The sequence below is a fragment of the Agelaius tricolor genome, unplaced genomic scaffold (genome assembly GCF_023055355.1).
Source record: "Agelaius tricolor isolate 1412-34295 unplaced genomic scaffold, bAgeTri1.0.p SCAF_37, whole genome shotgun sequence".
In the NCBI taxonomy this organism is placed as follows: domain Eukaryota; kingdom Metazoa; phylum Chordata; class Aves; order Passeriformes; family Icteridae; genus Agelaius; species Agelaius tricolor.
Genome location: NW_027269297.1, coordinates 3,559,360 through 3,586,498, shown reverse-complemented (window position 1 = coordinate 3,586,498; position 27,139 = coordinate 3,559,360). Strand labels below are relative to the sequence as shown.

Sequence of the window (27,139 nt, the reverse complement as noted above, 5' to 3'; positions counted from 1 at the left end):
AGCAGCCCTGGACACACATTTGCCCCTGCAGGGACTCCTCTGCAGGGAGAGGCTGTGCTGTGGAATGCCTCTGGACAGGAATTCCCAAACTCCCCCTCATGGGCTGTAACCAGCAGTGCCTCTGACCCCAAACCAGCACAGCCACTGAGCTGGGATATTGCTCCAAAATACCCAAAAACCCAAGAACCAGCACCTCCTGGATGTGCAGGTCACGATGTGCAGCTGTCCCTGAGGGGAACAGGGGGGAGTCACCTCCTGTGGCTTCAGCTGGGGCACGAGGCTGTGGGGGCCGTTGGCTCTGCTCAAAATAGAATCTGTGGGCTGCACCCCAAGCCACACTTTTGTCAGAAACTTCCTTTTTACTTTGAATTTCAGTTTGCAGCCCTTTCACACTGAGTCAGTGAAAGCCCTGCTCACCCTGGGGCTGCTCAGGGAGGCTTTAAATCATCAAATCTGGGCCATCCATGGATTAACCTTCCTGCAGGGACTGTTTCCATCAGGATGGAGCATTGGGATTCCACTCTCTGGGCTCTCACCCTCAGCTGTGGATGTGTCCTGCCTTACAGAGCAGAGCTGGGCTCAGTGAAGATGGAGCAGTTTCACAGGCTGGGCTTGGATCTGCTGGAGTCCAGACACTGGAGATCATCTTCTGAACACCTCAGCCAAGCCCTCTCGGGATTTCCTTTGGCCTGGGAAGGCATTTTCAGAAATCTCCATTTTCTGACCCACCACACCTGCTGTTGGGGCATTTGGTGTCACCTGGAGACCCAGCCCTGCCCCCAGAGCTCATGGTGCCACTACTGCAGCTTGTCCTGGCCAAACTGCACCCACAGCTGCTGGGTTTCAGTGCTGCAGCTGAGGTCAAGCCAGGCAAGCCCCTGTTGGTGTCAGATTCTGCCCTGGAGGGCACAGCTGCTCACATCTGTTGGTGTCTGCAGCACCTGGCAGCCCTGAGTGCCCAGCTCAGCTGCTGTGAGCAGCACACCTGAAGGTGCTTCTGTGGAGGGGGATGGGATATAAGAAAATAAAGATAGTGTAGAAAGTGATCTCACCCCTAAGGAGCTGCAGCTGGGCCAATTAGCAGAGATTAGGAACAGGCCTGACTTTAACAGGCCACACTGTAAGCAATGAGAAGAAGAGTGCTGTAAAAGAGTGGGGTGGCTGGGTGAGAAGGGAGCTGGGGTCAGTGGCTGCTTTGTGAAGAAGAAAGAGTCAGTGCTCTGAGGAGATGCCCACAAGAAACACCAAGAAGGTGTGAAACTTTTGCAATAAGGAGACACCAGCATGGAACCCCTGCAATAAGAGAACAGCAATTCTGCACTTTGGGAAGTGATGTCACACCTGATGTCACCCCAGCATTTTGGGAAGTGATGTCACCCCAGCCCTGCTGAGCTCTGCCCTCCTCTGAGATGTTTCCTCTGTGGCTGGACCCTGCTCTCAGCAGTGCCAAACAACCCCTGCACCTCCATCCTCAGCTCATGGTGTCTCCAAGCCCAGAGGCTCCTGCTTTTGGGGCATTTTGAGCAACACCCAGCTGCTGCTTTGGCTGCCTGCAGTTTGAGTGCTGAACTCTGCCACCCACTGCTGAGCCAGGGGCCCCAGAGCCTCCTCCTGCCCATCCCTTCCTGCCTGGGGACTCTGAGGAGCTGCTCTGCCTCAGCCTGGCCCTCCTGGAGCACAGGGTAAGTGTCCCCTGGGGCTCTGTGTGTGCTTTAGCCACATTCTGCCTAAACAGGAATTATTGCTAAAGGCAAAGCTTTCCATGGTGTCACCCCAGCACTGCTGGGGTTTGTAAGGGCTGCAACAGGAGAAGGGGTTTTTACATCAAGGGTGGGAAAATCTCTGTCCTGCTCAGAGCTGGAGGGCTGGATGTGGGTCCTGATGCCTCCCTTTCACATCCAGATCAGCTCTGATTATAAAATCATAGAATTCCTGACTGGTTTGGGTTGGAAAGGACCTTAAAGCTCCTGTTCCACCCCTGCCATGGCAGGGACACCTCCCACTGTCCCAGGTGCTCCCAGCCCTGTCCAGCCTGGCCTGGGGCACTGCCAGGGATCCAGGGGCATTTCTACTGCTGCTCTCCAGGCAAGTTTGTGTCTAATGGTTTGGTGATTTCCCTCCCAGTTAAACAAAAAGTAACTTTTTTTTTTTTTTTTCTGCTTTGCCTTGTTCAGTTAAATCCCATTTCAAATTCTGTGGTAATTCCTCAGTGTTTTCACTTTACCACTCAAGATTTTTCCTCTCACTCAGAGTGCAGATCCTCTGCCCCTGGTATTAATAAATTATTGTATCTATTAAAGGTTGCTGTCTGCAGAGTAGGCATTGAAGCCAGGCTATGGCTGTGGGAGGGAATTAAAGCCCATGGGGCTTTATTTGGGGATTTTTGTCCTCCTGAGCTGGTTGCTGTCACAGTTTTGGGTGGAAAAGCAAGGACCTACATGTTGCCAGCTCTCTGCTGAGGGCTGGGGTTCTGCAGCTTTGTGGATGGTGGTGCCAGAAGGCAGCAACAAAATATTGTGAAAAAACCTTTGATTTAGAAAAGTTAATTTCTGGGAAGGGCAGTGAAAGACAGAGGAAAACAAAGGGTTAAAGGCTGCCTGTGTTAGGAGCCACTGTCCTTGGCAATAATAATCAGCATTCCCTGAGCCTCTGGGACCCCAGATTTACCAGAGTGGGGTTAAAGCTGCACTGAGGAGATGCCCCCCTGCTCCAGCCAGGCTGCAGGAGCCCTGCTGGGGACAGAGGGGTCCTCAGCACCTCCTGGGCTGTCCCAGCCACATTCTGTCACCAAAACCAGGAGCACAAGGATGGGCAGGGTCATTTTGGGTACCTCTGGCTGCCCAAACCAGGAGAGAGCAAAGGTGCCTGTGTCTGAAAACACTGAGGGCAATGTGAGATGCCCTCAGGCTGGGAATGTGTCCCTCATCCCTGGGGATGTGCAGGGCAGGGCAGAGCCCCAGTCCCACAGAGCATTTTGGGAGGTGCTGGGATGTGCCACAGTGGGCACAGGGGCCAGGCTGTGAATCCAAGTGCTTAAACACAACCACAATGGGATTTCAGGACCAGCCACAGGTGAAGCTGAGGCTGCCAAGAGGCCAGGGAGGAGTTTCACAGCTGGGCTGAAAATCTGCTCCCCAAAGAGGGGCAGTGGGTCCCTGCCAGCAGTGCCAGCCTCACTCCTCACCCCTGCCCGCTGCCAGCCTGGCACAGCCTGAGTGTCCTCAGTGCAGAGAGAGCCTGGGGGATGCTGAGCCCCCAGCCAGCCCCCCCAGCTGTGGTGCAGACACTTCTGGAGCCAAGATCAGCTCCTTGACCTCCTCCCTCAGCAGTGAGTGCCAGGGAGCAGCTCCTGTGCTGCCCTTTCTCCTTCCTTGGGCACAATTGTGCTCTGGGCTGGGGCAGCCTCACCTCCAGTGCTGGGGGTGGTTTGGGGCACCAAGAGACAGGAAAGATTTTAAAATGTTGTAAGAAAGATGTGGAACCATCAGAGAGTGCCCAAAGGAGGTGGTGAAGGGCATTGAGGGGAGCTCTGTGAGGAGCAGCTGAGGGCACTTGAGAGCACTGAAGGGAGACTCAGCACAGTTGGAGTTTCCTCATGAGAGGAAGAGGAGGAGCAGCTCCCATCTCTGCTCTGGGCCAGGGCAGCTCAGGCTGAGCTCAGGGCAAGGTTCTTCCCCCAGAGGGTGCTGGCACTGCCCAGGCTCCCCAGGGAATGGGCACGGCCCCGAGGCTGCCAGAGCTCCAGGAGCCTTTGGGCAGCGCTGCCAGGGATGCCCAGGCTGGGGTTGCTGGGACAGGGGCTGGGCAGGGACAGGGGCTGGGTTTGATGATCCTGGTGGGTCCCTCCCAGCTCAGGAGATTCTGTGATTCCATGAGATCAGCCAGGGATGTGCTGAATTATCCATCATCCATGCTGCAACTGGAACCTGAGCTGGAAATGTGGATATTTCCTCAAATCAGAAGCACTGTGCTCTCCTGGCTTTTCATTTTGTGCTTCACTGTGCAGCCTTTCAGAATCAATCAGTTTGCAAACCCCAGGGTGATAAAAAGGAGCTCACATGGATTTCTCAGGTACAGAACAAGCTCAGTTTCCTTTTCCTTTGGTTTGTGGGAGACAGGGCCTGGACTGGATGATCCTGGTGGGTCCCTTCCAGCTCAGGACATTCTGTGCTGCCCAGCTGAGCACAGCAGGTTTGACAGTGACTCCCAGCAGTTGTGTATCTGCACATGAAAAGCAAAATTCAAGATTTGGCCCCTGCAGCTGCCAGGAGTCCTGTGCAGGCTGAACTCAGAGTGACCAACTTGGCCCCAGATCCTCAGGATCAGGGGTCTTTGGAAAGATGATGAAAGCATTCCTGGTGCTTCCTCCTGTCTGCTGTGGCCTCCTGGGGTTCCTGGGCCATGTCCTGGCCCCTCTGGCACGGAGCCATTGCCTTCACCATGAGCGGGGTGCTCACCCTGGCATTGCCCTCCCTGATCTCTGTGTGTGCTGGTGGCAGCTCTGAGCAGCTCTGCTGGCCCATTTCACACCTGCTGGGCTGTGGGAAAGGCCCAGGAGCAATCCCAGACACTCCTGGGAGATCTCATGGGGCACCTGATGGAGATCCAGACCCCGAGGTTCCTCCTCCTGCCCTGTGCCAGAGCTCCTGGCAGCAGCACTGCAGGACTTTGGGTTTCTCTGCTCCTCCAGTGCCACTGAGAGTGGCTCCTGTGGGCAGGGACTCCCTGGGCTGGAGGGAAGCTCTGAGCAGGCACCTCTCCTGCCTGTGCTGGAGGCTGGATCTCCCACATGTGGGACTTCTACACTGCTGAAGACCCAGACCTTGTTGGATGCAAGGGGAGAATTTGCAATTAAAGTCATAAATCATGGGAAAGCCCTGCAAAAATTACCATGGATCTCCTGCCCATGAATATTTTGTGGTTTTTTCTCTTCCCCCAGGATGAGGGTCTCTGAATCCAGCACCCCACACAAGGGAAAATCCCCCACATTCAGATCCCAGTCTGTCCCTGAGCCACCCAGAGCAGCTCAGGCTGTAGGGACCCAGACTGGGAGAGAAGGGGGTGAAATGAGGACTAGAGCAGGAGATGGAGAGAGGAAATGCTCCCCAGGCAAGGCAGCAGCTTGGAGATTGGGGTTGATTTTTAGGATTTGCTGTGAACTCAACCCATGAGCATGACACAGGGTCCACACTTCACTTCTCCACCCCTCAAATCTGTCTGAGTTATCCTTCCCCTTCCCACCTTGCCTCTTTAATGGAGAACCTGCAGTTAACAGAGCAGCTGGGATTTGCTTTTTGCACCAGCAGAGCTGGGCACAGAGCCCTGGCTTTGCTCTGGGATTCTGTGGATGCTGTGGTGAGTGAGGGGATGGGAGGAAGCAATTCCACATCTCCCAGGAGGAGCTGGGCAATGTTGGGATTTTCATCAAGGTTTTTGTTCCCAGTGCCCCATTTTGGGTTTGGGGTCTGCTCTAATGTAACCCCACAAATAATCTGATTATCCTGGAGCCTGGTGAAGTGACTGATGGCAGACTTGTTTTCTAACTTGGCTTCTCTGTACTAATTAATTCCTTGATTAATCCCCACCTGCCTGCCTCACTGGGGTTGCTGTGAAGCTGAATTGAATTTGTGTCTCTCATGCACCTGGCAGGCTCAGAGGTGCTGTTCCCTGTTGGATAAATCCTGTCCCCAGCAAGCTGCACCTTGGGTCTGGGCTCTTTCTGAGGTGAGGAAATACTTTTGCATTAGTGATTGATGGATAAATAAAAGGATATTTGTACATATCTGTGGGGAAAGTTTCTGTCCCTGTGGCCCCATTTGCCAAAGTGGCAGCAAACAAATGAAGCCTCAAATTTCAACATTCAGCTGAGCAAGAGATGGGGAGGAACTGAACCAGGATAATCCCTTTTTATTCCACCAGGGAGCATAACTCTAATGATTTTGGTACTAAACACTTCTGCAGGCCAGCAGTCACCTTTTGATTCCTAACTGAATGTCCTTTAGGGATTCCCTCGGGACAGGCAGCTCTGAAACCCAGAATTGCTCCCAGGCATGGCAAAGAACGAGGAATTAAAACAAATCTACAGTCCTGCAAGCAGTGCTAGCTCAGGCTACATTTAAACCCCAAACCTACCCCAAGCACCCTCCAAACCCTGTTGTTTCTCCTCAGCTGGAGCAGTAACCCCAGGAAAATCCTTCCATTCCAGACATGTTTGGTTTAAAGGAGCTTTTGGGAATATGGTCCTTATTAACTTAGAGGAAAATGGTTTTGAGCTTGTAGTATTTTAGGGTGATTTGCTTATGCCTTTCTGAGATGGATTTGTGCTTGTAAGGAGCATGACCAGCCCATTCCTTGGTTAATCCAGATTCTCAGTGCTGGTGGGGAATTAGGAGCAGATCCCACAGCCAGAGCTCAGGGTTCCAGCAGGAAATTACAGCTGCAAACTCTTCCTCCTGCACATTCCCTGGCTTTCCCAGAACCCTTCCTGCCCAGAATCATCAGCTATTTGCATATTACACCGATAATGAGCCCTGGGAGGCTTTTCATGATGTCAGAGCCCGGCGGGCGCTGCGGGAGGAGGCTCTGGGCTGCTGCCCTGGGGCTGGGGATGCTCGGGGTCGGTCCCAGCCTGGCTGCGGGATGCCAGCGGTGCCAGCCTGGGGTGCGTGGGCAGCCCAGACACTCCTGCCCAGCAGGAACCGTGGCCATTTACCCTCATTTTTAGGTGGTGACTTAGAGAGGAGCTTCCTGTTGCTGAGCTGGCAGAGGCTCGGCAGAGCAGGGGTGGATGTGCCCTGGCCAAACCCACCCAGGGATGGATGTGCCCTGGCAAAACCCACCCCAGGCTCTGGGGAATGAATCTGTAGAACATTTTTAAAGTTTGAATGGAGGTTTATATAGTGTGTATCTGTATGTAAACGTTGAGGTAAGAAATACTGACCTAGAAATGCCTCTCAGTTGCCCCATCTCTAGGTCAGAAAAGAGCATAATGTATATATCATTATGTGTATATATAACACCAGGCTGGCTGCACCCTCGGGATGCTGCTCTGCCTGGGGGCTCTTGGGAAAGATTTATTTTATTTTATTTTATTTATTTATTTTATTTTATTTTTTAATTTTATTTATTTTGTTTTGGTTTTTTAATTTTATTTATTTTATTTTGGGTTTTTTTTAATTTTGTTTTTTTAAATTTTTTTTTTAATTTTGTTTTTTCTTAATTTTTTAATTTTTTTTTTTTAATTTTGTTTTTTTTTTAATTTTGGTTTTTTTTAATTTTGTTTTTTTTTAATTTTGGGTTTTTTTAATTTTGTTTTTTTAAATTTTGTTTATTTTGGGGTTTTTATTTTTTTATTTTATATTTTCTTTTATTTCTTTTTTTTTAATTTTATTTAATTTCATTTTCTTTTTTCTTAATTTTTTTCTTAATTTTAAAATTTATTTTATTCTATTTTTATGCTGCCCTGCCTGGTGGTTCTTGGGAAAGTTTTATTCCTGCTCCACAGAGCTGTGGAGGTGGAAGAGACCTCATGAGGCCACCCAGTGCAAACTCCTGCACAAGCAGGGTCAGCCAGAGAGGATTGTCACGTCCAGGTGGCTTTTGAGCATCTCCAAGGATGGAACATCACCTCCCTCAGCCCCCAGGCAGCACCTGCCAGCTCAGGGTGCCATCATCACCTTTGTTGGTGGCTCATGTTCAGGGCAGTGTCCTCCAGGACCCCCAGGTTCTTTCCTGCCTTTCCCTGGTCCCTCTCTGAAGCAGAACTTTTTATTTCCTCACTGTTGAGCTTTTATAAAATTTCTGCCTCCCCCTTCCCAGCCTGTCCGGGTCCCTCTGGCACATTGCACATCCCTCCCAGTTTGGTGCCAACAGCAGAAAGTGTCAAAAGGGCATTCTGCCCCCTCAACCAGACCACTAAACGTTAATGAGGAGTGGAGCCAGGATTCCCAGGATTATCCCTGGGGTACAGAATCAGCCACTGCCAACCAAATTTTGTGCCACCCATCACCACCCAACCACTCCCCAGTTTTCAATCCATTCACTCCCTGCTTCTCTAGCCCCAATAGCTCAGACCTCAAGAGCCAGGGCTCCAGATCACCAAATCAGTTCTGCAGTGTTGGAGGGGATGAGCTGCATTTTCAAGTTCATTTTGCACCCCAACCAGCTGGAAAATTGACGTGGGAAAATCTGCAGGTCAGTCAATCACCATGGGTGACCTGCAGGAAGCAGAGGCTGGAAACTGAAAAGGCCACATCCCCTGTGACCTGCCAGCCAGGACCTTGGTGGCTTTTCCTGCTCTGAGCACAAACAAAAGCAATTTTTAAAGCTCCTGTCCTGGCATGAGGCCACTGGAGTCTGCCAGCACCTCCAGGGCAGCTCACTGATGGAACTGGGAGCAGGATAAATATTTACAGATGGATTTCTATGAAAAGGTGTCTTTGGATGCTCCAGGCATGAGTTTCTGTTAAAACCTTCCCTATTCATAGAAATCTGCCCCACTGGGCTGTGTTCAGCTCCATGCTGAGCTGACTTGTGGCCCCTGCTGGGGTCAGTCCCCCCAAAACCAGCAAAAACCATCCCAAATCCATTTCTGCTGGAAATGGGGTGATCAGTGGCTGCTTTGCACCTCAGTTTACCCCCAGAAGGTCACAATGTTCATTTAGCCCAGTACCTCCCTGCCCCAAGGGGGTACCAGCCTTTCCAAGCCCAGGAAACTAAAAGATGATGAGCCAAGAAAACCAGTGAGATTGTCACCCAGGGGATGCCAAAGAAACTCCTGCTGTCTCACAGAATCACTGGGTTGGAAGAGACCTTCAAGACCATTGAGTCCAACCCAGCCCCAACCCCTCCACTCAACCCTGGCACCCAGTGCCACATCCAGGCTTTGTTAAACACACCCAGGCATGGGGACTCCACCACCTCCCTGGGCAGCCATTCCAGAACTTTATCTCTCTTTATCTCCTCCTGCACCTCCTCCAGCTGGCTGGCAAGGGCCCATCCTTGTGCCTCAGTTTCCCCCCAAACCTACCCCAAGCACCCTCCAAACCCTGTTGTTTCTCCTCAGCTGGAGCAGTAACTCCAGGAAAATCCTTCCATTCCAGACATGTTTGGTTTAAAGGAGCTTTTGGGAATATGGTCGCTGTTCTTAGAGGAAAATGGTTTTGAGCTTGCAGTGTTTTAGGGTGATTTCCTTATGCCTTTCTGAGATGGATTTGTGCTTGTAAGGAGCATGACCAGCCCATTCCTTGGTTAATCCAGATTCTCAGTGCTGGTGGGGAATTAGGAGCAGATCCCACAGCCAGAGCTCAGCATTCCAGCCAGAAATTACAGCTGCAGACTCTTCCTCCTGCACATTCCCTGGCTTTCCCTGTGCCCTCTGCTGAAGCTCATCCCCATCCCGAGCAGGGGCAGCTGCACTGGGGGTTTCTCCTCTGCTCAGGGCTGGGGGTGCTGATCCCCCCACAGAGGTGACCACAGCTGAGCTGGGAGCAGCCCTGGCAGCCCCAGGGTGCTGCTGGAGCCTTGCTGGGAGCACTGGGACCTGCCTGCTAGGGCCAAACTAGGGGCTGTTTTGCCTTTCTGCAGAGGGGAGTTGTCGGGTACCTGTTGCCCCTGTTGCTGATTTCCCAACTTCCAAGAGTTTGACTAAGCCCTCCCTGTCGGGGGAGACCCTCCTGGAGTGGTTTTGTGTCAGGAAAGAGAGATGCACTGGATCTTTTCAGTCTTCAGGTTCTTGTTTATTGTTATCTTGTCTAGAATTTTGCATGCTGTCCACACCAGGCTCAGCACGCTGGAAAAGCACCACAAAAATGGCCAACAATCTCTTCTTACAAAGTCTTTTAAAACTAAACTATCCAATTAAGAACGGACACCTGGATTATTTCCCTTTTTAACCCCATACCTGATCCCCAAAAGCCTGCAATGTGGACTTTTCCACCCAATTACAAAATGCCACCCAAACCCATGAAGAAGAAGAAGAAAGAAGCAGCCCAGGATGACATGACACCCTGTGCCCTCCATCTTGCTTCCATCCACAACATACTAAAAATCCCAAAACCTGAAGGGAGGGATGGGGACAGGGCTCAGGCAGCAGTGCCCCTGGGGACTGGCACTGTCCCAGCAGCAGCTCCAGGGCATTGCTGAGCTCCCCAGGCCCAGCACAGGCACTGCTCCCTGGCTCTGTTCTGTTCTTTCTCCAGATCCACTCCCAGTTGAGGCACGTGGTGCCACCAGGGGTGGGAGTGGTGTTATAGATGGAAAATGAGCTGATTGGCTCTCACAATTCAAAGATAACTATTGTGTGAATATTAAGAGAAGCTTTAGTGATGTACAGTTATGTTAGTGTAGTTTAGATGTCCTCTGTTCTCCCCACAGTTCCCCTTCCCCCTGTATTGTTGCCATCAGACAGCCTGGGCTGTCCAGGACAGGTACAAAGAAGCTGCACAGGTGTCCCTGGCATGGGGCAGCTGGGAATGGAAAAGCTTGGGGGTGCTCAGGGGGTGGGCATGGCAACACCTGATCTGCAATCCAGTTACAAGAAAGCAGTTTTCACTGATAAATGGCAAAGAAGAGCTGCCTGACAGACTTTGGGAGGGGCCAGGGCTGGCTGATGCAACCCCCAGGGGTATAAAAGACTGAGCATCCATCTTGAAGATGAACCAACCTCATGGTATCCATGAGGGGCAGTTCCCAGTGCTGCAGCTTTTTCCTTGTGTAGTCCTTTGTTATGTTTTTGTTAAGGTTTAATGAACCTCTTTAAATTTCCAAAGTGAGCAGTGGTTTCTGACAGTATCATTGTAGGGGGCCCCCAGTGCAGGGAGCTGCGTGCTCTGACTCTATGGTTTAGAAAGTTGAACAATTGTTTTATTAAAACTATACTGGATTACACTAATACTGTATTAAAATTATACTAAAGAGATACTCTACTCTACAAAAGATACTAAAGAAAAACTTGTGACTACCTAAGACAACTTGACTTAATTAACCAGAGAAACATAACAATCTTCACCAGTGCCCAATAACTAAATCACTTTGAATAAACAATCTTATAATGCTTTCCACAAGTGTAAAACAACAAGAGCGATGAATAGAAATAAAATTTGTTTTCTTTTGTTCTCTGAAGTTTCTCGGTACCTTTCCCAGGAAAAATCCTGGGAAAGAGAATTTTGTCTCTCTCTGTTCAGAGAATGTGAACACCACAGAGTGGTGGCACCTGGGTGAGGGAGCAGGAGCAGGTTCCTGTCCAGGGCTCCCCTTCTGCCCACAGGGTTGGGAGAGCCTGGGAACGGCTCCTCCCTGCTGTGCCCAGGCGTGGTGGCACCCAGGGATGGCCAGGGCTGTCCCTTCCCCATCAGGACCCCATGGGCAGTGCCACTGGGGTGATGGAGGGATGCCATTCCTGCCTGGGGATCCCATGGTGGCACAGCACAATTCCCTGGGTTCTGGCCCCTTTGCCTGGCCTCTCCCAGGGGGCTGCTCTGGCTCTGCTGCTTCCTCCCCCCCATCCCTGTCCCTGCTGCCCAAAGCTGGCTCAGGTGTGAGCCAGGGGCACTGCCCAGAGCAGGTTCCTGCCCTGCCAGGCTGGGATGGGTGGCACAAACCCCAGATTGGGTGTGGGGGGCCCAGGAACCTCCTCTGGCTCTGGGTGGGGCCCCGAGTGCTGTCCCCTCCCTGCAGGCTGGGTTTGTGGTGTTCTGGGGGCTGAGTGGCCCCAGGGAGCCCATGGCACCTCTCTGTGGGGTGGGGGATGTTGGCTCCTCACCCATCCCCTGGGGCAGCCTCCTCTTCCTCCTGCCTGGCCCTGGGAGGATGAGGAGGGCCTGGGGCTGCACATGGGGCTGCAGTGGGGACCCTCTGTCCCCTCACTGCCACCACCCAGCCTGGTCACTGCAGCCAGGACAGCCTGAGCACATCTTTACTGATTCAATGAGGAGCTGTGTCCTTCTCCTGCCAGGGCCAGGGGTGCTGGAGCCACCACAGCTGTCCCCAGGCCAAGAGGGACACAGCTGTGCCAGCTGGGGCTGTGTCAGGGCAGGGCTGTCCCCACAGTGCCCCTGGCTGGGTTGGGCTGGGTGTTGGGTTTGGCTGCTGAGCCAGGGTAAACCCACAGGGTCAGTGATGTCCCTGCTCTTGCTGGGCAGCAAAGGAGGGGCAGGTGAGGATGAGGTGAGGATGAGGATGGGGGCCTGCAGCAGCAGCTCACCCCAGTCAGTGCTGGCAGAGCACCCCAGGATTTGGGCAGTGGCAGAAGCTGCATTTGGGGCTCGGTGTTGTCCAGAGGGAATCGTGTTGGGAGCTCAGGATGAGCATCCAGGGGGAGATAATTCTGCAATGGCTGCTGCTGTGGCAGGAAAACAAACCTGGGTCAGCTTAATCTCAGCTGGGAAAGGGATGGGAGCTGCATGGATGGGGATGCCCTGCTGGAGAGTAAAAGGAATTCCTTTTGGACAAATCTACACACAAAAGGAATTAAACAAGGCCAGGATGAAGTGCTTAGAGAGCATTTTCACCCAGAACAAGGGATTTTCTAGGGCTCTGGTTTGGTTTAAATTGACATTAAAGCCCCACCAAGGGGAGATTCTGGTTCTACCTGTGTAGGATCTGGAGTGAGTTACAGCCCCTGAGGTTCAAGCCCTGAGTGCTGAAGCACCTCTGGCTGCTTTGCTCTGCAGAAATCTGCCAGAATTTACCTTTGCTTTGGGAAGAGGCCTGTAGTAAGCTGGCAGTAAGGTGGTTTTCCCTAGAAAACAAACATTTTCCCCCCCAAATACCCACCCAGGCCTCAGACAGGGCCCCTCCTCAGGGCAGCCTTGTTCTGTGTAGCAAAGGCCAAACCCTGCAAGCTCTAAAGTTGCCTTAAAAGTGCTTAATTCACTTTTTGACCCTTTAAAAGTCCCAGCTCCTGAAATCATGTGATTGCAAGGAGATGACATTGCTGAGGAAAGCACAGGGTTTGGGCAAGCACTGAGAAAACAAAAACCACCAGCGAGGAGCCTCCTCCTGTTTTCTTCAGAAAAATCCCCTCATGACTGGGACAAACACAGTGGGGCTGGCTTGGAGGCCCTGCTGGCAGCAGCCAGGCTCAGTGTGGGCAGGGAGGGAAGTGAAAAAGCTTTGCATTTGTGTAAGGCTGCAAAATGGGGTTGCCAAACAGGATACAGGCTGGGAAACCAGCTGGGCAAGGAGGCTGTGGCTGCCCCAGTGCACCAGTTGCTGATAATTGTATTTACTTTAAAAGGAGTTGATCTTTTTGGTGGCTCACTGCTTGTTTAGACTCTGCTCTGGGCACTCTGCTGCTGTGGGAGCTTTGGTGCACTGAGATTTTTGATATTCAGTTTTGCTGAAATAAATGCTGCTGGTTAAAATTTGCATCCCAGGGTTCTGGCTGGAGCCTGGGGAAGGATGTCACAGGGCAGCAATCACAGAATTATGGAATCATTCAGGCTGGAAAAGACCTTTAAGATCATCAAGTCCAACTGTGAGCCCAGCACCACCACTGCTCACCACTAAGCCTCCAGAGCAGATTCTCACATTTCTGTGGGCACTTCCAGGGATGGGTGACTCCATCAGCTCCTGGGGCAGCCTGTGCCAGTGCTTTACAAGCTTTTACATTATTTTTTTTCTTGATATCCAACCTCAACCTCCCTTGTGCAACTTTCCTCTCCTTCTGTCTCTTGTCCTCTCCCTGAAGCCCAGAGCTGGGTGGGAGCTCCTGGGACAGAGCTGCTGCTCCAGTGTGGGGAACTCAGGCTCATGGTTTCTGTCTCTGAAGAGATGAGAAGGAAGGGAGCTCCCCCTGTGAGTCAGAGCCAGCTGGGGCCTCCTCTGCAGAGATTCCAGGGAAATGGGTCCCTTTGGCTGCCCTGGGAGCTTTGGGCCCTGCTTTGTGCCCTGCTTTGTGCCTGCTTTGTGCCTGCTTTGTGCCTGCTTTGGGCCCTGCTTTGTGCCCTGCTTTGTGCCCTGCTTTGGGCCCTGCTTTGGGCCCTGCTTTGGGCCCTGCTTGTCCTGCCTGGCTGTGGGTGATCCCAGGGAGGGTTTGGGTGAAATTCAGCCCAGCTGCTCACCTACCAGTGGGTTTTGTGTTCCTGTGCTGCTTTTCCTGCTCTGGCAATCAGCTCTTTGGCTGGAGGTTGTCCCTGGCACTTTGGTTTCCTGGGGTCAGGCATGTGCCACGTGCCCTCTCCTTTCCCCCCAGTTTCTTTTCCTGCAGCCTGAAGTGACTGTCACAGGATTAGAGAGTAAATTCAGATGGAAGCCTGTCAGGGGGAAGCTCTTTGGGGTTTATTCTGTCTGAGGGCAGCTCAGGGCAGCTCTGCTGAGCCCTTTCTGCTGCCTTGAAGCAGAAAAGCCTCACCCTTACAAATGTACACACACCCCCGAAGCTGAAAATAACCCCCAAAATGTTCAGCCTGGAGAAAAGGAGGCTCAGAGTCTTTTCCAACCTCACTGGTTCCGTGAGTCTGTGAAAATGATTTATAAGAGCTTTCTGCAAACGGCCCTAAAGCAGCTCTGTGCTGGAGGGAGCCTGGCCTGCTCTGGAGCTCACACAGACCTGAGGCTGCAGGGCAGGAGGGCTCCAACCCTGCCTGGGTTGAAGGATTTCAGCTTTACAGGGGTGGTGCTGGTGCTGCTTGGGCTGGGACTGTGGCTTTCCCAGGCATATTCAAATATGACATAAACAATGATGTGTATGTGCATATATATATATATATATGTATTTATGTGTCATATAGATGTGTATTTATATGCCATATATATGTATTTATACATCATATATATGCGTTTAAATGTCATATATATGTATTTATACATCATATATATATTTATATGTAATGTATATGTATTTGTCTTATGTATATGTATTTATATACCATATATATGTATTTAAATGTCATATATATATGTATTTATACATCATATATATGTATTTATAGGTCATATATATGTATTTATATGTAATGTATATGTATTTGTCATATGTATATGTATTTATATGCCATATATGTATTTATATGTCATATATATATACGTATTTATGTCATATATGTGTACTTATATTCATATATATGTATTTATATGCCATATGTATATGTATTTATACACCATAATATGTATTTAAATGTCATATATATATGTATTTATATGTGTGTGCACAGAAAAAGGTGTAGCAGCACTATTTGAATGAAGGCAAAGCAATTTGGGTGTAACTCTGAGCAGATTTGCTGTTCCCTAAATGTGTATTAATTGTAAAGGAAAACTGTTAGTTCAGCACTTTTGCAGGAAAGTGTAGAAGTGGTTGGGTACTGGGGACAGGGGGATACCAGCACAGCCCCCCTGGCACTGGGTGGTCTCTGCTGGACCCCTCTGAGTGGCTCTGACCCACCTTGGCCACCCCCTGGACATTCCCAGCCCCTGCCCCATCTGTGCCCCATCTCATCCCTGCCCCATCCCACCTCCTGCCCCATCCCGTCCCGTCCCGTCCCGTCCCGCCCCGTCCCGTCCCGTCCCATCCCATCCCATCCCATCCCATCCCATCCCATCCCATCCCATCCCATCCCATCCCTGCCCCACCCCAGCCCTGCTGGGGCAGCACCTTCCCCCAGCCCCCCGGGGTCCCCCAGCTGCAGGAGTCCCCCCTGTCCCAGCACCGTGCACACAGCAGAATTCCCCCCCAGCCCCTCTAATCCCTTTATGGTGTTTGTGCCGGGCTCCTCCTGCCGATGCTGCTCTTTGCCTTCCCCTAATCTCCCCACGGAGCTGTTTGGCGGGACAAGAACCAGCCCGGGCTGGTCCCACCGATCCCGGGGAGGGGAATGCTCTCCCCGGGGGCTCCAGGGCTCTGGGAGGTGCTGGGGGGGTTCAAGAACCAGGGAGGAATTCCCTCAGTTCTGAGCAGCGTCCTGAACCCTGGAGGGTGATTTAGAGTAAAACCCAAATTCTCCATCTCAAAATCCCTGCTTTGTGCCCGGGGATCTTCTTGGACAAGTGGATGGAGGGATCTGATAGCCAAGACCCAGCCCTCTGGGTGCAGCCTTCTGCTGCAGCACCAGGGGAAGGTGTAAAAAGCCACCCCAGGAAGTAAATCAGCCCGTGTTTAACCCCTTCGTGGTAAAACGAAGTAACACAAAATATTGTGTTACTGAAGATTTTCAATCTGAGAAATGTCTTAATGATTTACTACTATCCTATCAAAGCAAGAAATATCTTTGGTGCATTTTGGCAAGGCTGGAAAATGCTCAGGCTGATAAAGCTGTACAAGAAGGAAATGTGGGAAGCAACTTCCTTAAAGCATTAGGAGTGCTTTCTGGAGAAAACTGGAAAGCAGTATCTTTGCAAATTTGGTTAAAAACCTACATGTGGTAGGTCAGCAAAATGCTATACAGAAGAGAAGGTTAGGGATAAATCTAGTTTGTTATAAGGCAAGGAGCAGAAAGGATTATGCACCCCTGAGGAAAGGTTCTTTTCAGTTTGATAAATGCAGTGTGAGTATCTCTCGAAGTCACAGAGATAAAAACTGGAGGAAGAATTTAGTGCTTGGCCAGGTCTAACTAGGCTGGGTCTCCAGACTGATCCAAAAAAAGACACCGGGAAGGGGATCAGCCCTGCTGCATCCTGCATCCTGTGGGCACAGGGGTGACATTCCAGATGGCACCAGAGGTGATGGTGGATGGTTGGTCCGGGCTGGAGCAGCACAGCAGAATCAGCTTCTCTCCCTGCTGTGCTCCATGTGGGGGAACCCCTCTGCTGCAGCTCTCAACGGGCTTCACAAAGTCCTCAGGAGATTTAATCTGTGACCTTTTACTTCTCCAAGGACACCCCTGCTCCCTTTGCTGCCCCGGCTCCGACCTTGGGCCGGTGGCTGATTCTGGGAGCCTGCTGGTGGTTAATATTTACTGTACCTGGCGAGGAGGGGAGCAGGCAGGAGCCCGCTGATTGCAGAGCCGGGGCTTGTTTGGGGGAAATGTCACTGCAGAGCCTCGGGAGCCAGGAGTGAATGGCGCTGCTGTTGTTGGTGTAACAGGGTTGTTGCTATGGAAATGGCTGGAATTAGGCTTGGGGAGATGAGGCTTGATCCCAGGAAAATCTGACTAAGCAGGTGCCCAACCTTACACGGCAGAAATGTTTTTTCCTGCTTGCCAAAATCCTTTTTGGTGTGAAATCATTGTGTATATTTGGTGAGCTGCCTCGGGGGTGGTGTTTGGGCAGGGATGGCACCGTAGCACTTGGGGACCTTGGCAGTGCTGGGTAACAGCTGGGCTCAGTGACCTTTTCCACCCTTAGGAATTCTGTGATTCCACTCCTGTGCCCCCACAGGCTGCTGCTGTCCCAAACATCACAAACTCACCGTGTTTGCCCCCCTGGGGCAGGGGGCTCTGACCAGGTGAGGGATTATTGGTGTTTGTTCTGTCTTCCCCTTTTGGGTGTTTTGGTGCTCAGTGATTCCAGCTGCTCACAGAGGAGCTTCCCAATCCAGGTTACTGGGTTAACTCCGCCTGGATTTTGTTCCATTTCTCCCTGGGTTTCTGCCCAGGTGGGCACATCCAGGAGGGAAGCCAGAGGGATAAAATGAGCCTCTCCCCCACCCAGCTGAGTCAGGAAGGTGCAGGGGCTCGGCAGAACCCTCCTATCACACTGAGCACACCCCTGCTGCTCCTGCTGGCTCTGGAGGATGCAGTGCCCGTCCCTCGGTGGGGTTTGCCTTCCTTCCCAAGGGATGCAGATCCATCTCTGAGCTCTCTGCTCAGCATCAGCCGCTGCTTCTCCAGCCCTGAGGCCGGTCCCGGGGGCTCCAGCTCCCCAGGCGGGATGGAGATGGAGATGGAGATGATGGAGATGGAGATGGAGATGGAGATGGAGATGGAGATGGAGATGGAGGTGGAGATGGAGATAGAGGTGGAGATGGGGATGGGACAGGAGCCGAGGACCCGGCGGAGCCGCTGGCTCCTCCCCGGCTCGGTGCTGCTCGTTGTTGCTCGGTGTTGCAACGCCTCCGGGAAAGGGCTGCACAGCCAGGGGTGCATTTCCTCCCGCCCTGGGACGATTTCCAAACAAGAATGAGGAAATGCTGAGCTTTGCAGCCACATTCGTGGATGTGTCCCTAAAATACCCCGCAGAGGGAGGCGGCTGCTTTCGAGCTGCACCCCAGCTGCAGTTGCAGGGGACCCTGAATGTCACTGGGGCAGCGCCAAGGACACGGGGCAGACCTGCAGGGCTCCGGGACCCTGGGCACATGCCCGTGTGCCAAGCTCCTTCCCAGGCGCTCTGCTGGGGCAGCACCCACGAGCTGTGGGGTGGGTGACGTCTGGCCCGCCCGCAGCCCGCTGCCACTGATGTCACCGCCCGGTCACCCAAATTGCTAATTAAGTTTTGCTTCTGCCGCTGCCAATCTCATTTCCTGGTTCTTGTGCAATCCCAAGTGCTTTCAGGTTTCTTCCCGATTCTTTATCTGCCTGCGGGACCAAAACACCTTCAGAAGAAAAACAGAGCTGATGTCTTGGGTCAGTGCCCGGGGAGGAGATGTCCTGTGGGGGGCAATCAACCGTGAAGCAGGTTTTTTTTAGCTGCCTTGGTGTTTTGCAGCAAAAGCATTCCTGGCGGTGAGTCAGGCAGCCACAAACATGAGGCTGTCTTAAGAACCGGGGGAATTAGCAAAAACCCGACTGCTTTAGAGCCCAGTCATGCCTTAAAGCCTGTTCTCCTTTTGTAACATCGGAAAACTGCTTGAAACCCGAGGCTGGGGAGTCGAAGCGCGCTCAGCCCGCCGGGTTTGCTTGGGGGGGTTGTTTGGAATCTTGCCCTCCTCCCAGAAAGACATCCTGGAGTATTTGAGATAAGCCCCGGAGGCGCCGGCACGGGCTGTGCCCACGTTGGTTGTGCCCACGTTGGTTGTGCCCACGTTGGTTGTGCCCATGTTGGTTGTGCCCTGGCACGTTTGGGGTCTGTCTGCCCCGACACGTGGGAGCCTCTCACGCAGGATCTATGGAAAACTGGGAAGGCAGCGATGCGTTTAATCCACCTAATTGGATCTGCGTTCGGCTCAATAGCTGGAAATTGCTGCTATATTGAAATAATCGACTCAAATTCACACCTGTTGGCTGAGGATTTTTAGCTGACTGTAAATCACGGCAGAGCCTCTGCTGAGCGTGGATAGTTTGGGGGTTTAAAGAGACTCTGCTACGCTCTGGTGCTTAAAAATTGTGCTTTAACTCGGCGGTTTATAGATGGGAAGGGCTGAAGTAGGAGATTGCGGTGTTTTCCCAGCAGCTCTCAGCCCTTCCTCCCGTCTTTTCCAAGGAATGCCTTGGGGGCAGACCCAGCCCTGCAGCCACGGGGGAGCTGAAGCTGGGTGGGAAGGGGTCGTTCCTGGGCTGGCCAGGGCAGGATGGGGGGAGAGACGTAATGGCAGGGGGAATCTGGCTGTCCCTGTCCCCATGGATTGAGCTGTCCCTGTCCCCAGGGATCTGGCTGTCCCTGTCCCCATGGATTGGGCTGTCCCTGTCCCCATGGATTGAGCTGTCCCTGTCCCCATGGATTGGGCTGCCCCTGTGCCGGGAATCTGGCTGTCCCTGTCCCCACGGATTGAGCTGCCACTGTCCCCAGGGATCTGGCTGTTCCTGTCCCCATGGACTGAGCTGTCCCTGTCCCCATGGATTGGGCTGCCCCTGTCCCAGGGATCTGGCTGTTCCTGTCCCCATGGATTGGGCTGCCCCTGTCCCCATGGACTGAGCTGTCCCTGTCCCCATGGATTGGGCTGTCCCTGTCCCCATGGATTGGGCTGTCCCTGTCCCGGGAATCTGGCTGTCCCTGTCCCAGGGATCTCATTACCATTGATGTCCCCAGGACACCCAGGCACTCAGATCCGTTCCATCACACATCCACATGGTCCCAGCCAGGTTTTGGGGTGCTGGGGGAGCACAACCCAGCAGCCTCCCCAGCTCCCCCCCGGCAGCAATTTAGCAGCGCTGGGAGAAAAACACCTGCACGCGTGTACGAGGGCAACCCTACACAAACAAGGGGCCAAAACGGAAGACACACGCAGAGAGGGGACCGGAGGTGGTGAATAACATTTTCAATGAGTAACACCTGTTTCTTTAAATAAAAAGTTATTTAGCCAATAACTCACTACTTTAAACAAAGAAAGCGATGCTTTAGCCGTGAGATATCTGTTGTTTTTAATAAGTAATATTTTAATAAGAAAAGAAAACGATACTAAACGTCCTCAGTGGGCGTCCCGGAGGTGGGGGCCGGGGCCCGGCGCTGCCTCCCCGGGGCGGAGCCGCCTCCGCGCCGCCCCCGGACCGCGGGCGCCTTTAAAGCGCGGGCGGAGCGGGCGCGGGCAGCGCTGGGGCCGGTGAGCGCGGGGTCACGGGTTCGAATCCCGCCGGGGGAGGCAGCCGGGGGGAGCCGGGGTGGCTCGCTATGGGCTGGGAGCTTGGTTTGTAACATAGCCCCGGGGAGATGGGCCGGGGGTGATGTGGCATTCACCTGTGCGCCCCCGCAGGGCCGTCGCCATGTCGGTGTCGCACAGCTCCAGGCTGAACAAGCTGGTGCGGGAGCAGTACATGAGGCTGCCCCAGGATGGGAGGGTGCAGGTCACCTACGTCTGGATCGACGGCAGCGGCGAGGGCGTGCGCTGCAAGAGCAGGACCCTCGATAAGGAGCCCAAGAGCATCGAAGGTAACGCGGCTGCTCGTCCCTCGGGTGATGGGTGGTGTGGTGGAGGGCCCTGAACATCACCTGGGCAAAGTTCTGGAGTGCTTGGGGCGGTGGGAGCTGGGACGGGCTCTCCCTGGTCGTATGGCACCAGTGGTACCTGTTGCAGCTGTCTGGTGGGGTTGTACCAGGAGCAGGGTGAATATCCAACCTGTGTCCCTGCGGTTTGCTTAATCCGCTAATCTCTGCTATTAGTGCTGGGTGGGAAGGGGAAGGTGAGCTCCTCGCCCCTTTCCTCCAGGCAAACAGGCATGGAGACGTGTCGGCATCTGGATGGGCTTTGGCAGAGATAGGTGGAGTGGCTGGGACTGATCCTGCCCGTGCCTGGTGGTGCTGGGGTGGGCTGAACACGCTGATGCTCAGGGAGCACCGAGGGGCTCCGGGGATGTGCAAGAAAACCTTTGTGGCTGACATCCCATGGAACTCGGCACCCCTTGGGGGCTCCATCCTGGATCTGAGCCACCAGCACTTGGCACAATCCGTATGTGGGCCTTTTCCCAACCTCACTCCCACCTCCTTCCCCCTCCTGCCCCGCAGATGTCCCCGAGTGGAATTTCGATGGCTCCAGCACGGCACAGGCAGAGGGCTCCAACAGTGACATGTTCCTGGTGCCTGTCTGCATGTTCAGGGACCCTTTTTGCCTGGACCCCAACAAGCTGGTGCTCTGCGAAGTGCTGAAGTACAACAGGAAACCCGCAGGTGAGCACCCCGAACTCCCGAGGGTCACCCCCTTATTATTTAGGGTGCCACCTCCCCAGGGCCCCTGCTCGGGACCGCCGGCCCTGGGGCACAGCTGAGCGCCGAGCACTTGGCCCGAGGCTCCGAAATCCAAGCGCTGGTGGCGGTGGTTGTTTGCAGGAACCTGTTTTAGTGGCACGGGGCGAGGAGAAGAGCAGCGAGACGTGGAGTTCACCAAAGGCGTCTCCCGGCTCTTGAGCCCGAGCTCGCCCAGCCCCGGGGGGAGCGGGAGCTGCGAGTGCGGGGTTCTGACGTGCCCGGGTTGTGGTGGCTCTTCTCGCTGGTGGGAGGCTGCAGAAAAGGAAGGGGAAGATGCTGAGCCGGCGAGTGCTCGCTCACAGTGACCTTTAGCAAACAGAACGGGAGGCTCTCGCGCTTATCGCCGAGGCTGCGCTCGCAGGAGCCTGCGGTCCGTCTTGTCCCTGTGATAAAGCCCCAGACACAGGAAAAGGAGCCTCTTTGCAGGGACGCGCCGAGGGGCTCCCGGAGGGGTTATTTGCCGGCAAACACCGGATATTTGCCACTGAAGCAGGGCTGAGCCCTGTGGGTGTGCGGGGGAGGGAGAGGGCATCTGCGGGTGATGCAGCTCTGCCGGGAGAGCAGCGGGCAGGGATGGTGAAAGACGGGTCTGATTCCTCTTCCAGCAGCCTCCAGACAGGGTGGGGGAAGTGTCTTGGTTGAGATTCCTGCCCGGCAGCTCCTCCACTGGAGGAGTTGGTAAAGAGAGCCCCTGATCCTGGGGCTCCCGGGGCACCCAGAGCTCAGCCCAGAGCCCCGATGGTGAGAGGGGTGCACCCTCCAGCCCTCCCCGGGCTGGGTTTCCATGGACCTTAAGGGCTCTGTGGGCTCAGGAGAAGAAATTCTCTTAGCCTTGCTCCCCATCTGCCACTGCTTCCCTCCAGCCCCACGCTCTGTTGTAGCTGCTCTGGGTTTTTATTGCAAGTTAGGGCAGAAAGGCAGGCTCCAGGCTGCACAATCCCTGTCACGGCAGTTTTTCAGCCTTTTTCGCTGATGTCTTGGTCCAAGATCTCATTCCCCTTGCCTGGCTCGTTCATGTCTGGACAGTTCTCTGCTATCTGTGTTTTCCTGGCAAAGCCCCAGATGCCTTGAGCACCTCGAAAGGCCAAGGCAGGGCCAGCCAGTCTGGACGCTAACCAAAACCATGGAGCTGCAGAAAGATAAGGATAATTAAGATGAGGCTGGTAGAAAGAGGATGGGGGTGAAGGAGTGATGGAAGCCCCTGTTCCCAGGTCTGCTGAGTGCCTGTAGGATGGGGCTGGGGTAAGGCTCCTTGTCTCTCAGTGAGTAAGAGGAGGAGGATGGACCATCAGCAGTGGTTTGGAGAGCAGGATAATTAAACCCTCTTGACCTGTGGCCTGATGCTCCAGTGATGGAGTAACTGTGAGGAGGAATTTGATGAGCAGGAAGGGGGATTCACTCGTGATTTCCTTAAGGCTTCTGTGGGAAACCCTTGGCAGTGGTGGAGCCTCAGTCTCAGGGTGGGATGGAGCAGAGAGTGGTGGGTGCTGGGTCACAGCACAGCTCTAACCCAGACCTCTCTGCCCCCAGAGACCAACCTGAGACACACGTGCAAGAAAGTCATGGACCTGGTGAAGGACAGCCGGCCCTGGTTCGGGATGGAGCAGGAGTACACCCTGCTGGGCATCAACGGCCACCCCTACGGCTGGCCCGACAACGGCTTCCCCGGCCCGCAGGGTAAGAGCCAAAAATCCAGCCCCAAATCCCCCTCAGCCCCCACGCTGCTGCTTGTGGGGTGCTGGGAGGGGGCAGTGAGGCCATCCCCAGCCCCGGTGCAGCTCTGCTGTCAGGGGTGACCCCAGGCAGGGGCTGTTTGCCGGGAGCACCTGGTGCCCCGTGGCTCACGTGAGCCGCTCCCGCCGGACCCTGCTTGCACAAACAGCTCAGCTGCACGACTTGTTTGGCAAGGGCTGGAGAACTGGGCTGGAAAAACCTCCTCCCCTTGGCTGTTGAGGAAAGGGCTTGGCATGGTGCGTTGTGCCCTCCTGCAGCAGCGAGCCGGCTCCTCAGCTGCCTCCTGGGACAGAGCCAGAGGTTTCCCAAGCTGATTTTTGTGTGGACCGGCTGCTTGCAACATCTCCCTTCCCCCAGGCGGGAGAAGATATTTGCCTTACCTGCTCGAATGAGGAAGATATCAAACCCCAGCGAATTGGATTTTCTAGCTGTGAACAATGGCAGCTGTTGTCAGAACAATCTCGGAAGCTTGATGTGCTCAGAGGGTGAGGGAGGTGCCCCGGGGCAGACCAAACTTTGCTTATCTCGAGGCCACCTCCCAGCTGATGTGTTACAAGTACTATTGAACTGCCCAGATAAGGCTGAGGTTGCACAGATGAACTGCTCACGCTGCTAATCCTGGAGCTGGGGTCGGTGGCTTGATGTCCTGTGGAGAGAAACATCATTTTAATTCCCATAAATCCCCTGCCCATGGCAGCAGGTACCTGGGAGAGTGGGATTATGTTACAGAGCTGTTGTGGCTCCCCGAAGTTTTCCTTGGGTGGTGACTCCTTGTTCTTTCCAGGCCCCTATTACTGCGGGGTTGGAGCAGATAAGGTGTACGGGCGTGATATCGTGGAGTCCCACTACAAGGCCTGTCTCTATGCGGGGGTGAAGATCTGTGGCACCAATGCCGAGGTGATGCCCTCCCAGGTAGGTGTGGATGGCCCCAGGCAGCTCATTCCCAGTGATGGATACGATATTCCAGTGAGGCTGGAATAACCCAGCAACTCCCAGCTCCTCTGGAACCCTGAATCCAGGGACTCCTCACACTGGTTTTGCTTAGGGGGGAGCAGTTGCACTGCTGGAATGGAAACGTGCATTTGATTTTCTCCTAACTCACCCCAAGCTCCTTGCACAGCTCAGCCTGAGCTCTGGCTGCCAGAGCAGAGCTGGGAACTCCCCATGGGAGCTGGGATGGGCTGCAGGAGCACCATGTGGAGTGATGGGGTCTGAGCCCTGTTCTGGAACTGGGAACCAGGCAGCTCGGGTGGGACATGGCCTTGGGGAGCAGCTGAGAGGATTTGGGTTTATCTGGGAGTGAGCAGCAGGGAGCCCCTGATTGCATTAGGCAGGTGGCCAGACTGACTGGGACCTGCAGCCGCTGACTGTCCTGCTGCTGATGTGGCAGTGATAAGCAGGGGCTTAGCAGCAGTGGAGCTGAGGCAGGACTTTTACCCACCCCACTGTTTGCCCCAAATTCTTCAGGGTCCTTCTTGGCTGCCTTCCACATCCTGGGCTCAGGCTCTTCCACGCCAGCAGCCACAAAGACGTCACTCTGTGCTTAGTAACCGTGGGTGGTGCAACCCTGGCTCCAGCCAGGCAGGAGCAGCCCTGGGAAGGACTAACAGGCTCCTTGCTAATCCTCTGCCCTGTTTGCAGTGTGGGCTGGGGGTCTTGCTCACACAGCTCCAGCCTCAGTCACATGTGGTGTTTATTTATCTCTGTTTTGATTAAAAACCGTTCTGATTTGCTCTACATAGCAATGAACAGTTTCTTCCCATTTTTTTGCATGCCAAAGATGTCTTGTTGCTTGCCTCAATGCTCCCCATCCTTGTTGCTGATTCCCAAGGGTAACATTTGGCCTCAGTCCAGGCTGAGAGTGGCAGGGATGTGGAGGTGCCCATGTGCCCATCCTTACCTGTTCATCTGCTCCCCCTTGCAGTGGGAATTCCAGGTGGGCCCGTGTGAAGGCATTGAGATGGGGGATCACCTGTGGATGGCTCGGTTCATCCTGCACCGTGTCTGTGAGGACTTTGGGGTTGTGGCCACTCTGGACCCCAAACCGATGACCGGCAACTGGAACGGCGCCGGGTGTCACACCAACTACAGCACCGAGGAGATGCGCAGAGAGGGGGGCCTCAAGTGAGTCCTGGGGGGTCTCAAGGGGAGTCTCAGGACTCAAGAGAGTCCTTGGGGGCTCCCTGGGATGTGCCTGGGTGTGACCGTGTTCACAGGGGTCCGAGGATGAGGGAAGAGACGAGGATCTGACTCCATGTTTCAGAAAGCTGATTTATTATTTTATGATATATATTATATTAAAACTATACTAAAAGAATAGAAGAAAGGATTTCATCAGAAGGCAAGCTAAGAATAGAATAGGAAGGAATGATAACAAAAGCTTCTGTCTTGGACAGAGAGTCCATGATTGGCCATTAATTAGAAACAACCACATGAGGCCAATCCCAGATGCACCTGTTGCATTCCACAGCAGCAGATAACCATTGGTTACATACTGTTCCTGAGGCCTCTCAGCTTCTCAGGAGGAAAAATCCTAAGGAAAGGACTTTTCATAAAAGATGTCTGTGTCTGTGACACCTGGGAGCTTGGGGTTGTCCTGGGCCATATGGAAGCGTCTCCCTACCTGTGTGGCTGCACCAGGCAGGGTTGGGGTTATCCCAGCTCATTATTTTAAGAGCAGCTGATTACATGAGGGATCCCCTGGGCTGTCCTTGTCCCTGCACAGGAGGAGGGGGTGACACCCCCCAATGGACCTGCTGAACCCCCTGTGCTCTCCCACAGGCACATCGAAGCCGCCATCGAGAAGCTGAGCAAGCGGCACGATTACCACATCTGCGTGTACGACCCGCGGGGCGGCAGGGACAACTCCCGGCGCCTCACCGGCCACCACGAGACCTCCAACATCTTCGAGTTCTCGGCCGGCGTGGCCAACCGAGGCGCCAGCATCCGCATCCCGCGCCAGGTCGGCCAGGACGGCTACGGCTACTTCGAGGACCGGCGGCCGGCAGCCAACTGCGACCCCTACGCGGTCACCGAGGCCATCATGAGGACGACTGTGCTCAACGAGACCGGGGTGGAGACCAAGGACTACGCTGAGCACTGAGGCACCGGGGTGGGTGGAGGTTCTCGTGCCTACAGTAGCTTCTCACGTGAGATTTGTGCCTGTGCGGTGTCTTCAGCTGCACGCTCAGACTCTTTAGGAACCTCGCTTCTGGTCTTGTGAAACTTTGCCTTAGAAATATGTATTTTATAGCAAGAGGGAGGGGCCCAACCTATTTTCTCAACTACTTTGTTTGTTCTGGTTCCTGGTTTTAGGTCATGAGGTTTTTTTAAAAAAAACTTGGATTGAATTTTTTTTTTCCCTGATGGACTTTACACTGTGATGTACATAGATTCCAATGTGGATGCTGCAGCTGCTGCTGTTTGCACCTGTGGAGGCTGGGTGCTTTTTTTTTTTCCCCATATCTCTGTTGCAAGGAAATGATAATAAATAATTTTCCTGGCTGCGTGGCAGCTGGGTTATGCTGTGGCGAGTGCATTTTCCTGTAGCTCCTAGAGCTCCGTGGAGTTTTTAATTTGGGTGGTGCTGGTGGTTTGCAGCTACTGAGTGCCTGGACAGGAGCAGGAGGAGCGGAGATGCTGGAGGATCCTTGAGGCAGGTGCCTGGAGCTGCCTTGCCTCATTTTCTGGACCAAAGGCCATCTCCTTCCATCGTGATCCCAAAGGCAAACAGAGCAGTGTGGGCTGAGCAAACAGCGGCCGGAGCAGCAGCTGGCGGGCGTTTACACAGGGTGTGTGCTGCTGAGTCAGCACAGCCAGCCCGGCCCGGGCACAGCCAGCACAGCCCTCCCCTCTGGGCACACCTCTGCGTGCAGCAGGGGACCCTGGGGACTTCCCCTCTGCTGCCTTGGTGAGC

The 27,139-nt window shown here is 53.7% G+C and overlaps 1 protein-coding gene across 2 annotated transcripts; it reads left to right on the top strand.

The window, feature by feature from the left end:
* Positions 1 to 1,424: 1,424 nt before the first annotated feature.
* On the top strand, positions 1,425 to 26,748 carry LOC139603178 (glutamine synthetase). 2 transcript variants are annotated; one of them, XM_071453686.1, is made up of 7 exons: positions 1,425 to 1,682; positions 20,501 to 20,676; positions 21,250 to 21,411; positions 23,020 to 23,166; positions 24,008 to 24,135; positions 25,148 to 25,347; positions 26,005 to 26,748. In XM_071453686.1, the coding sequence occupies exons 2-7, from the start codon at positions 20,511 to 20,513 to the stop codon at positions 26,324 to 26,326; spliced, it is 1,125 nt and encodes a 374-aa protein (XP_071309787.1). In that variant the 5' UTR covers positions 1,425 to 1,682; positions 20,501 to 20,510; the 3' UTR covers positions 26,327 to 26,748. The 2 variants fall into 2 exon arrangements, with proteins under 2 accessions (XP_071309787.1, XP_071309786.1); XM_071453685.1 differs by lacking the exon at positions 1,425 to 1,682 and having other exon boundaries at positions 20,472 to 20,676.
* The last annotated feature ends 391 nt before the right edge of the window (positions 26,749 to 27,139 follow it).